The following is a 12,927-nucleotide window of genomic DNA, read 5'->3' on the forward strand; positions in this document are numbered from 1 at the left end:
AAGAGTAGATTCCATGAAGCAGAGAAAAAGACATACTTCCATTGTCTGAAACTAAAAATTAGCCCAGAAAGGACAGTAGATCCTAAATTGTAATATAAGAGGAACAAGATGTATCCGTGTCTGAAGTTTTGTGTTTACATGAAGCCCACTTACCACGTAGAGGCTAGCCTTCTCACTAATAGAAATAAGGAAGCAGAGAAGATAGTGGTTATTACTTTTTAGACATGATGAGTTTAAGTGGAAGTGATATCTTCAACTGGAAAAAATGTGTTTAGGATCCAGAATAGTTATGATCATCATATGATAGCTAATATATACCAAGTACCTGCTGTGTGCTTAGTATTTTACCTGCTTATTTTTGTTTTCCAATATCTTTATGAGGAAGGTTGTTACTATCTTTACAGTGAGGAAACAAAGGTTAAGATTCTGCAACTAGTAAGCAGTAGAGCCAGGATTCCAAGGGATCCCATCTGTACATTGCCATACTGCCTGTCCAAGTACAAAACGTGGGTTTATTTACTTATTTATGTTTGTTTCCCTAAATTCTGTGTTTGGCTCCTCTTAAAATGACTGCATCTGTTTTCCTCTTCTTGATACAAGATATATGCATCCAAATGAGGTAATAGTGTATGTATATAAATGAGATATTCTGAGAGTATCTAGTACTAGTTCAGTTTGCAGGTGTAGATAGGACACCTGAGTTGCCTGATTTTTCTAAGTGTTTTGATTATTTTGTATTATATAACCAAAGCATAGAAAATGCCCGGTTGCTATAGAACTACACTGGCCAAAGTGTGGGATTCTTCCCATCAGCCCTCTTGCTGTGTCCTCCATCATCATGGCTGTCCTCTGTAGCTATTATGTTTTCTCGACCTCCTCCCTGGGCTTCAGCACTGAGCTTGCTGAAGAAATTATAGCAGGCTTGTGATAGAACTGGGAATCTTTACTACATTTTTACTTAGTTTAAGACAAATTTGAGGTCAGAACTACATGGCATTAAAAACCATAATCCTGGCAGGAATTCGATTTGGAGAACAGAGCTAATAGTGGGGATAATCAAAGTGAACAACACCAAGAACTGGTAAAATCATGAGAGTGTGATGATGAACTTCCTTCTCTTCTACTATTTTTCATATAACTAGACACAATAGTTACAAGGGTAATGATGTTAGAGATAAATACTAAGGCATGGATTTTTTGAAATAAACCGATAAGTTACCTTGGAACCATTCAGGGTGCAGGAGATTAGCTTTTGAACCCTTTGTTTTAAAATGCACTCTTGGGGCTCCTGGGTGGCGCAGTCGGTTCAGCGTCCGACTTCAGCCAGGTCACGATCTCGCGGTCCGGGAGTTCGAGCCCCGCATCAGGCTCTGGGCTGATGGCTCAGAGCCTGGAGCCTGTTTCCGATTCTGTATCTCCCTCTCTCTCTGCCCCTCCCCCGTTCATGCTCTGTCTCTCTCTGTCCCAAAAATAAATAAACGTTGAAAAAAAATTAAAAAATAAATAAATAAATAAAATGCACTCTTGCCAGTATGTAAAATTCTACTGAAAATATAACCAGTTAGAAAATGGTATTGTTGCGGGGCACCTGGGTGGCTCAGTTGGTTAAGCCTCTGACTTCAGCTCAGGTCATGATCTCACAGTTCATGAGTTCGAGCCTTGCGTCAAGTTCTGTGCTGACAGGTCAGAGCCTGGAGCCTGCTTCAGATACTGTGTCTCCCTCTCTCTCTGCCCCTCGCCTGCTTGCACTCTGTCTCTCTCTCTCAAAAATAAACATTAAGAAAGAAAAAGAGAAAGAAAGAAAAAGAGAGAGAGAGAGAGAGAGAAAGAAAGAAAGAAAATGGTATTGTCCTCAAGGATTAAAAAAAAAAATCAAGATGTTCAGATGAGGGAAGAACCTTGAATATAGGAGCAAATAAAGATATTTCGTAGTAAAATTAAAAAAAATTTTTTTCTTTTTCTTGGGAAACTTGGACAATTTATTCACACTAAGCAGACAATTTCATGTGAAATGCTTTCTGCTAGGGAACAAAATGGTCAAGTATATTGGAAAATGGAACCTTCGGTTTTGGAAAAACTAAACCGTTTAGAGAAAATTATACTGAATGATGACGTGGTTCTCAAGTCATTAAGAAGTTGGCTTTCACCAATTGCCTTGTCTGTTCATTACATGTCCATGTAAAAACAACTTGTTCGCACAAAGTAAACTTTGTCTTCTGGGTTGGCCATGAAATAAAACAGAAAAGGTGATTATCTTCATTTGCCTGGGTATAGAAACCTAGGTGAGAAATCATTTTGCATTTTAAATCTTAAGGTATTGTTCTGTTGTTTTCTTACTTCCACCCCAATGCCATTTTGATTTCTGATTCTTTGTATGTGATCTGATTTTGTGGGTGGTATCATGTAGGCAGGAATGAGGTGTGGGGCTTAAAACCAGGGAACTGTCTGAAATCCATATGAAGAACAGGATACAGATGCCAAGGTTCCTTACCCCATTCTTCAAAGTAGTCAGACAACTTTTTTCCCCGTACCCTAGCAAGAAACACTGAAGTTAGAAGGTGTATTATGTGGAAAAATTGAGCCATGTAGGGCTTACACTTAGAGCAATCCCAGCAGAGATTGGGAGAGATGGTATACTGCAAACAGAGTGGTCAAATTAAGGAAGGTCTCCATACTGACTGATGTGGATGCCCAGTTCCTTTGTACAGCTCAGTTCCAGTACTGTGACACCTGGGTCTCTTACATGCAGACTACCTTTCCTTGCATCCAGACAGGATCTGGAAGATTTTTCTCTAAAGAAACTGAATAGACTCAGTGGAAAACAAAACAAAACAAAAAACCTAAAATCATTTGGATATTATCCTGCCCCGTGAAATTAGGTTCTTGCCAAATGATTAGGTTCCTACCTGGCAAGTCTAATTTGGTGCTTCCTGTCCCCACAGAGATGTCTCTCTCCTAAATGTAAACAAATGACAAAGAGCAACCAGATACTTGAGAAAAGCTTTGAACTAGAAAACAAATAGATTAAATGGGAAAAAGAAACCAGGAAAAACACAGACATTAGAATGAGCAGTAGAAAGATGTGTTTTTAAAACCTTTAATTTATATTCTCAGAATTAAGAGATGACAATATATCCATGGAAATGAGCTGGATGTGCTATAAAAGGAAAAATCAGACAGCAAGAAAGAGCTCTTCTAAATTAAATATTGAGTAGAGGAGTTGGAAAACAAAGTTGAGCAAATCTTCCAGAAAATTAAAGAAATAGATAATATGGGAGAAAAGATAGAGAAGTTAGACAATTGATCCAGCAAGGACAGCATTAATTTAGTGAGAACTCCAGAAAGAGAAAACTGAGAGCAGCAATTATCAAAGAAACAAGACAGAAATTTCCTAGAACTGAAGGATATATGGCTGCAAGTCAAAGATGTTACTGAGAGTTAAGGATAATATCGAACTAAAATGTATGGTACATAACTTGAAGGCATATTATCTTGAAATTTGTAATATAGAGAAAACAGTCTGAAAGCTTTCAGGGACAAAAAGAGATCAGATCACATAGAATGGCAATGAATTCCAAGTTAGAAGACAATAGGACAATGCCTCAAAATTTGAGAAGCAAAGTAATTTCTCGCCTAGAAGTCTATACCCAGGCAAATTCTGTATTAAGTAAAATAAAAATATTTTTCTAGGTGTGAGGCTTTCTGAGTATTATTACAACCTATGCATCCATTTATAGGAAGCTGAAGGATGGGCTAATAAACCAAAAAGAGGGAAATATGGAATCCAGGAAATGAGAGCAAAGGGATGTCCCGGTACTATAATAATTGAGCAGGTTTAGAGAACAAGTAATATGGATTAGAACAAGAGGGTGGAGGGCTCAGAAGAAATGAATGTCTCCATATGATAAAAAATGGACAGGTTCAGTATATGGTGTTGAGAAGTGTATCATTGAGGAGTTTATCATTCTCTTGGAGAATTTGAAAAGAATTTGTAAGACAAAGCTTGAGCCAACAAAAACTTGAATTATTTTTTGGAGTCAGGTGTTCTTTGAATATGCAAACATGACAAAACTGAGCCAGATGATGGCTTGGCTTTGTAGAGGTTACAAAAGGAAGAGTGAGGAACAACACTGACAGAATGAGCCTGAAAGGAAGAGAAAGGAGTTTCATTCCTGACACTTAAAAATTGATAATTTAAGAAATTGTAGTTTGATGATATTATTTAGAAATATGCAAGCACAAATAAAAAATAGATAAAATGCTTTTGAAATGGAACTTGGGATAGAAAGCTGCTAAGATGGGGTAATGCTGTTTTTTCGTTATTATTGTACAGATTGCATTTTTAAAACTATGTTTCTGTGTTACTTTGATAGTAATGCATATACTATATACTAATTATGATAAGTGCGATGAAAGAAATTAGGATAGTGTAATAAGAATCATGGAGTGGAATATGTGAGATGCAGGACAGCATTCTTCAGATGGGATGGTCAGAGAAGACCTCACTCTGAGCTTATATGATAAGAAGGAATGTGTGTGGAGTGAGTTTTCCAGGCAAGAATACAGTCTCTGAGAAGATTCTTAAGATCAAAAAGTGGTTGGTGAATTTCTGGACCTGAAAGAAGGCTAGAGACTAGTGAAGAAGGGGGTTGTGAGAGATAAGATTGAAGAGTGACCAGATCATACCAGGTACTCATAGTTCATGGGTTATCATAACTGCTCTTAACCCAAGGTACCATCTGCATAAAATGCCCTCAGCTCTGCTTCTGTACTTGGTGAAAATCTCACATATCCTCCATCAACAAACTTTTGTGTTTTAAGTAAACACTTAGTGTAAGTTAAAGGCAGGTGTTTATACCAAGTTATCTGAGTCTGTAAGTGAATGAGAGAATTTTCTGGAATATTAACTCATGAAGTTTTGAAAGAGAGCCAGTGGAAACATAATATTTTTCCTTTTGACTTTTATTGTCCAAAGTCTCTATATTGTGCAAATATGTAAAACCTATATTTGATGTGAAAGGGTCACTAAAGAGTATTTTAACATTGAATTTGGGCCTTTTACTATAACTGTTACTGTTACGGAATTTGGGTATGTTTAAGATGAAGATAGTTTAGGAAGAATTAAATTCTGGTATTGAAAATAACTATCTTTTAAAATTAAATTTTAGGGGTGCCTGGGTGGCTCATTCACTTGAGTGTCTGACTCTTGATTTTGGTTTAGGTCATGATCTCATGGTTTTGAGATCAAGCCCCATGGAGGGCTCCATGCTGGGTGTGGAGCCTGCTCAAGATTCTCTCTCTGCTCCTCCCCTGCTCGTGTGCCTGCACACACACTCTTTCTCTCTCTCAAAAAAAAAAAAAAAGTTTTTTTTAAATTAAATTTTACTTACAACTAAGTTCTTAAGAAAATTGGTTATCCAAACTGTGGACCATAAGCATTAATCTTATATCCCCCAAAATAATTGTTTAAAAATAAATTGTTATGGGGGCACCTGGGTGGCTCAGTCAGTTAAGTGTCCAACTTCGGCTCAGGTCATGATCTCATGGTTCGTGAGTTCAAGTCCCGCATCCGGCACTGTGCTGGCAGGTCAGAGCCGGGAGCCTGCTTTGGATTCTGTGTCTCCTCCTCTCTCTGCCCCTCCCTGCTCATGTTCTGTTTCTTAATTATAAATAAACGTTTAAAAATTTTTTAAATAAATTGTTACTGGAATTTTCTTAAAAGGATGCCAAAGTAGGTTTCATTTCATACTATACATAGAAAAGGTGAAAGTTCAGAGGGTCCTGGGTGTGCATGTGTGTGTGTGTGTAAGTGTGTACATGTGTGTGCATGTGTGTATGTCCTATGCATGATAGTCTCCCCCTACAAGTCTTTTTCCTTCTTGTTCTCAAACCACCTATAAATCTCTAACTCAATACCTACTCACTCCTTTCTTGTCCCATTTATTATTTGATAATTATTTACTAACTAGGTGCTTACCATGTGTTAGGCACTATTCACTTCACCGTGGTTAACTTTGTAGACCATTTGTTTTTCTCTTATTAAAGGACTTTTTTTTTCTGCATTAATTTTGAAGCAATGTAATTAGTATAGAAGTAAAGTTAAAAACAACTCAGATCTGCCACTAAATGAAAATCCTGACAGATACCTATTTTTAGCTTCTGTCTGTTCCAGGTACGTTACCCAACTTTTCTGTGTCATTCTTTCTTTCAGGTATGCTGGAGCAATGGAAAGATTGCAGGCAGAGACTGAACTTATTAATAGGGTAAATAGTACTTACCTTGTGAGACACAGGACCAAAGAGTCAGGAGAATATGCAATTAGCATTAAGTAAGTAGGACAAGTCCTTTTACAGAAATAGATTTCCTGTTTTCATAATTGCATAGACCATCTGACATGTATAACACTAAAGTTAAAAACCAAGGTTCTAATTGCAGCTGAAATAATGTATCCATCCAGACAGTTCATTCATACTTGAAAATATCTGTTAGAAAAACAGTATTAAGTGTTATAGACTGCTAATTGGCATATTAGATTTCTTTCATAACATTGTATTTTGGTGATTTGATGTGTGTCTGTTTCTTATAAATTCTAAAAATAGATATTACTAGATTTTGTTTTATTTTGTTTTTCTATATTCTCGAAATTAATAAATTGGGCATAATGGTTGGTCAAATCTAACACCCCCCCCACTTCAAATATTGGTTGTATCTTCAAACAATCTAGTAAATATATTTTGTTAATTAGCTGTTGCCAGTGTATTGGCATAGGTATATATTTTGTCTTCAGAATTAATTCCTATAATTTTATTGGGGCATGCCCTCTGGTAATTATTGATTTCTACTGATTAAAAACACATTTATATTCATACGTTATTCGTTGCCCACAGGTACAATAATGAAGCAAAGCACATCAAGATTTTAACAAGAGATGGCTTTTTTCACATTGCAGAAAATAGAAAATTTAAAAGTTTAATGGTAAGCATTGATTAGTTCTTTTCAATCTGTAGTCCTTATTTTGCTCTTATTAGAAAGTCAGTTTAATTCTATCATTTCTTAGAAATCTTATGCACTGAAAGTTGTTTAAAGGGAATTCTGTAATTTTGCAACAGAATCCTGAAAATTCTAATTTTAAGAATTCCAATTAAGTTGTATATTGCCCCACTCATTTTTCACTGTAAATTAAGTTTGCAGGTTTTAGATAATATTTCAGAGTTCCACACTATTTATGATTCTTAGAGCATCAGACAAATTGACTCCACTTTGTTATTTGTGTTTTGCCTTGTGTTTGACTGACAGAGCAGATCTTCACATACGCATCTTTTCTCCTCTTCCTTTCTCTGCCTCTATCTCTTCATTCGGGCAAAGGAAGGTATTTTTAATAATAACCAAAAAATTGTAATTGGTGAAATACCTCTCACAGATTCATTTCATGCAAAACGCAATATAATGTCAAATGGAAAAGCTTTTTGTATTTTCTGCCATTTTAAATCATCTGAGCCATAGTTCTGCTTCATTACCTTGGAAAATTAAATATTAACAGGGTAACATTTTTACCAAACAACAGTTGTCATATCATAGGCATTATATATTTAAATTGAAATAGTATATTACCAAGTTGCTTCAAATGAACAAAGATTACTTTAGTCTTACGATTTAAAAAAGTACAACTTAGTAATTTTATTAGCGCATAATATTATGTATGTCATAAAGACAGTGTGTATATGGCACAATATAGGCATTGCTGACAGTAAAGAAAAAGTTCAAAGTTCCTTAAAAGTGGTCTCAAGTCTGTTTCTCAAGTTTGAGAGTTTCTTGAGATAATGAAGAATTTGGACACGAGATACAGGATGCATTTGTAAACGTACTTGTAAGTACTTTGAGTAACTTTGGGAAGGACCACTCATTGATTGAACCATCAATCAAATGATACATTCTGCATCCTCCGGAAAACATCTCAAAGCACTTTGCAGATGTTAAACATTAAAGTTAAAGACTGAACGTAAGAGAGTCTTACAAAATAGGCCAGCTTGAAAGCCTTATCTAAAAATTTAGAACTGCTTCGAGACGGGATACAGGGATTCATGTTTTAAAGAAATGGAAGTGTCTTGAGTTGAAAGAAAAGTCAGAAAACCTCTCTGGACATAAATATCACATTTCCAATTCACAAGTTAAGGATCGGCATCAAGATTATGTCCCGGAAAATGTGAGCCCTGTCAAATTAGTGGCCAAGATGCAGACATCCTCCCTGCTGGAAGTGACTTACGTTCTGTTGGAACAGGCAGGCTGAGCACAGAGAGAAGTGGACCTGAGGAGGTTTTTCCTAAAATGAAAACCTTAGGAGGGAGGTGGCAAGTGGGTGCACAAATAATGAATGGCAGCCCCAGCTGAGACATGATGAAAGCATGCACAGGGGGTCTCCACATCGCTGCGAGACATACTGGCTTGAGTCTTCACCTGCAGAACTTCCATGGATGATAATGAGGCTGCTCCACAGTATTATAGTTAATACGTGAGAATTTAAAAAAAAAATGCTGTAGGGCCAAAGATGAATACCAGCTTCGCCGACTTTGAAAGAAACAAAAGGAACTCCCATCCGAGGAGACAAACAAAGAGGATGAAAGGAATAGTCATTGGAAAGGGCCAATCAATTCAGCTTTGTGTCCCTGGGTTCAGCTCAAGAAAGTTCATCAGCAGCTAAGGTTCGAAGTAAAAAGCCAGTAAATACTTCATGACCTGGATTAGCAGACATGGGTCCTCGAGTTCCTATCTACATACAAAGCTGTGATTCTAGTATAAGCAACAGAGCCTCAGAATTCAAATAATGTGCACCAGAGAGTAGTGAAAGTTTCTGCAGTGATGTTCTGGAAAGGGAATTAAGAGTACTGTTGCAGAGCTAAAGCAAACTCTGCCTCATATGGTAGGTATAAAATATCAGAAATGCCTTTGCTAGAGACACATACATAGTTTTTCTTTTCCTCCATATCCAGAGGAATACACCTTCTGTAAGGAAGCATATAGCACAGTGGTTAAAGGAAGGGAAGTCAATTAATAGCATAGCTCCAACAAAACTAAAAACTATTAGCAAAGGGATATAATTGTAAAAAGAAAGATAAGGAGCTGAAAACTCTGTCTTGGGCAAACCCTTTGTCAGGTTTAGCAAATAACTGTAAAAACTGCTAAACAGTGGAACTAGTCTGGAGCCGCCCCTCGCCTTTGTTTCTGTTCATTTGCTGAACAAACTTAAATGGAGACCTTACCTTGTGAAGTCATTACGTTGTTGTAGAATTCAAAATGACTCCACTGTTCTAAAGCAGCTTTCAGATTCGCAAATCCATCTGTAGCAAGAACCTCACAGTAGTTGCTGTCCTTTAAACCTCAACTCAGAAACGCCACATGGATACTTGATCAGCAGGAATGGCTCCGCTTTTAGTAAGCAGCCCCTTTAGAAGGAGAGAGAGAATTAATAGGCACCTTTGATTTCACTCCAGCAATATAGAGGCTTCTCTAAATCAGGCCCATACAACTTCAAGGAATGATCTTTTATCATGTTGGTGTCACACAATACAGTTTCCATTAAAAGTACATAATGGTCTGTGCGTTTGTGTTGCTTCTTGAGAATAGTTCAGTATCCTCCCATTATGGGTGGTAAAGTTATATTCTTCTACCTGTGAAACTTACTAGGGCCTGGAATTAAATTTTAATTTGGAAAGGATGTGAAATGCAAGCAGACTCCAGAACTTGTTTTAAATTAACCAGTTTCTTAAAGAGAAGATTGACCTTATAGGTGGTTGTGACCGAAGCTTTCCCCTTGGGTTCAATAGCTTGGCTAATCAAAATCTTTGTTTTTCTTAGTCATTAAATTCAAATTCTAAATGAATTTCTATATCCAGATTACAAGGCATTAATTTTGTTCTAATTTTCATGTATGCCAGACAATCCATGTCCAAATGCTGTTTATAAATCAGCTCCATTGCCTGTTTCCTTGGTAATTGGAATGATGGGCTCTCTCACTCATTATTTTTCAGAGAGGCTTGAATTGTTGACACTGCTGTGTCAGTGCGAGATAAGGAAAGCTTAGCGATTTCTTTTGTTTAGAGTCTTCTTATTTACTTGTAGTACCTGAAGGTCAATGACTGCTAAAGCAAGGGTGGATTAGACTAAAATACAGAAAGCATAAAGGCATAAATTGGAAAAGACCCATGGTGGAACAATTTAATTCTACCCAGTTAGAAACATGTAGGAAGATTTACCCTCATAAGACTGTAAAAATGGAGCTAAAATCTCTTCCATGCTTAGTGAAGTGATAAAAGAGTATCTGTAGCTTACCAAGCCGCATGACCCTTAGGCCTTGGAAAAGTCATTTTTTTCCTCCTTCCATAAAATTTGGAGATGGTCAGGTATGAAATGATCACCAAATCCTTTTCAGCATGATAATTCCATGGCTTCTAGCCAACTTCACATAAGCTTTAATTCATCCTAATCCATAATATAATGCATAAAATTCATAGTATTTATAACAAAATTACATTGAAATTCATCTTATTGGCTTAGAGTTACTTTCAGGTTTATTTTAATATTTTTGTTAAAGAAAAAACACATTTTACTCAATTTAAATAATAAGACTAAGAGAACACTGCTTTGATGTCATCTGCATCAGCAACACAATATATATGTACAGTTCTTGCAGAGACCTTACAAAATTTTGCCTTTTATTTTTTAAAAACATTATAAAGAAGGCCATTTTCTGACTACTGAAGCCACATTGAGGATATAAACTTCTGTCTGGTAGTTTGATTCTTTTTCTTTTTAAGTCAGTCAGATTCCAGATGCCTTCGCTTCATCAAGGGCCCCATAATTTGGGCTCAAAAAAGAAAGAAGAAACATATGTAGATAGATGAATAGATTTCCATATATCTATAAATAGTGATAAAGTGCATAAAACCCTAGCATCTTAGATCTCAGAAAACTAAGTTCTTGGTACATCATGGACACTTGGCAAATGCTCCTTCCCTTTTGCCTCCATTTTTTATATTAACATTTGCCAGGCACTACTTGCTAATAGTATGATGTAGTTAAGAGCACAAGCTTTGGAGACAGACATCAGCTGGGCAACCTTGCCCAAGTTGGTTAACTTCCCTGAGATTTGAGTATCAATGAGGACTCAGCCTTGCTCTTGTTAACTGTGTGGAGATTGTGAGAAGCTTGGCACATGGGCTCGTGGGAGCTGTTACGATTATTCACATGTACCAGGCACTTTCTACATTCTTTACTATAGTCTGTGAAATGGCTTATTATCCCCATTTTACAGATGTGGGAGTTGAAGAATCTTCATTTGCTTTATCCAGTGCTTCAGCTGAACCCTGTTGCTTTTGGTTTATGAATGTGGCCTTTACTCAGTCACCTTTATGTCTGTTTCCAGCCTGACTACTCTACTTAAAATAATCTTTCCCTCCTTCCCGGCTTCTGAAATTTTGCCTGTTCTTCAGTTTAAGCCAGGCTACTTCTATCATGAACTGTTCCCTCAACCTCTCCCCTGGGCTCACAAAAGGAAATTCTCTCTCTTACCTTTGGGTGCCCATAACCCCTAACTTTCCTTCAACAGTGAACAGTCCTAGAGGGCAGCAGCTTTACCTTCATAATCTTTGTGACCTCTGGAACTCCCCTCACAATTCATTCCACAACTTATCTGAGTTTAGTAAAAACTAATGTAAATCATAAATTATATAAATCATTGATGATTCTTTTTTACTTCTTTTGAGTGATTTTTGGCTCAGTTGATTTGTTTTGGAAACGTTGAACATCACCACTGAATGGAGGTACTGAGTTGATGACAGTATGGGTTTTAGAGGAAATGAGTTACTTTTACCGTATTTGTTCTAAACAGTAATAGACGTAATGAATAATAAGGTTAAAAGTGATTTTGCTTTTCATGCCAGGTATTTCTAAGAAACATTATAATACCTACAGTATTACCCAGTAATATTTATTTTTTCATTATGAATTATTATTCATTTTCTGATTAAAGTAGAGAGATTCAGATTTGTGCAGAGTCTATGAAACTGACGTCTTAGAAATTTCCTGAAATTTTAGCATGGGACATGGTGGATGGTTATTATATTAGGCTTGGGTGCATTTAAGGAAAATTAGGTATAAGGGAGAATGGAAAGTACTACATCATTGACCTCTGTAAATAGCAGTTGATATGCAGAGCTATGGAAGGGCACTAACGCTTCATTGTAAGCCAGAAATAATGTCAAGTAGCATTTGTGGTTTATGAATTTGAGTTTACCATGGGAAAAGAACATTTAGAATCAAAGTTTGTTTTCCTGCTACATTGAAAGAAATTCAGGAAACTAGAAATTGCTATATATTCAGCAAACAGCTGTCCCTTCATTTTTGTTTAGAAAAACAAGTATTATGTAAATAAGAACAATAATTACTGTTCTGAAATTGAAGGTTAGTATGATTTCTTTTCATTTACCACATCTGACTGAAGACTAACAGGATGTTCTCTATCCATGAACAACAATAAGAGGTAACTCATATTATCAGTGGCCTGAGTTACAAGGACAGTTACTTGTTAGATGTCATGTACATCCAGAAAGCAGGGAGAGATTATCATTTACTTACCCTTCCATATACTTACTGAAAATTTGGCATTAACTCGATCATCCTTATGTTGCATATAATTATGTGTTCATGTTCAGGTGTTTGAAATCAAAACTATCCTTATCAAAAATAATCTTCAAATCTTTTATCCTAAAGGAACTTGTGGAGTACTACAAGCATCATTCTCTTAAAGAAGGTTTTAGAACCTTGGATACGACCCTACAGTTTCCATACAAGGAGCCAGAACATTCAGCTGGACAGAGGGGTAATAGAGCAGGCCACAGCTGTGAGTACTGCCATTAAGAATACAATTTGTTG

The 12,927-nt window shown here is 36.5% G+C and overlaps 1 protein-coding gene and 1 long non-coding RNA gene across 2 annotated transcripts in view; one reads left to right on the forward strand and one right to left on the reverse strand.

The window, feature by feature from the left end:
• Window positions 1–9,444, reverse strand: part of LOC125172426 (uncharacterized) — a 46,495-nt gene extending 37,051 nt beyond the window's left edge. Inside the window, exon 1 of the long non-coding RNA XR_007154720.1 lies at window positions 9,258–9,444. This is a non-coding gene — a long non-coding RNA (uncharacterized LOC125172426). The remainder of the gene's footprint in view (window positions 1–9,257) is intronic.
• VAV3 (vav guanine nucleotide exchange factor 3) overlaps window positions 1–12,927 on the forward strand; it is a 352,519-nt gene that overhangs the window by 317,325 nt on the left and 22,267 nt on the right. The window contains exons 23-25 of the mRNA XM_047870461.1: window positions 6,212–6,328; window positions 6,888–6,975; window positions 12,766–12,895. Of these exons, the coding sequence (XP_047726417.1) occupies window positions 6,212–6,328; window positions 6,888–6,975; window positions 12,766–12,895 (335 nt within the window). The remainder of the gene's footprint in view (window positions 1–6,211; window positions 6,329–6,887; window positions 6,976–12,765; window positions 12,896–12,927) is intronic.

This window comes from Prionailurus viverrinus, chromosome C1, assembly GCF_022837055.1.
Source record: "Prionailurus viverrinus isolate Anna chromosome C1, UM_Priviv_1.0, whole genome shotgun sequence".
NCBI classification, from domain to species: domain Eukaryota; kingdom Metazoa; phylum Chordata; class Mammalia; order Carnivora; family Felidae; genus Prionailurus; species Prionailurus viverrinus.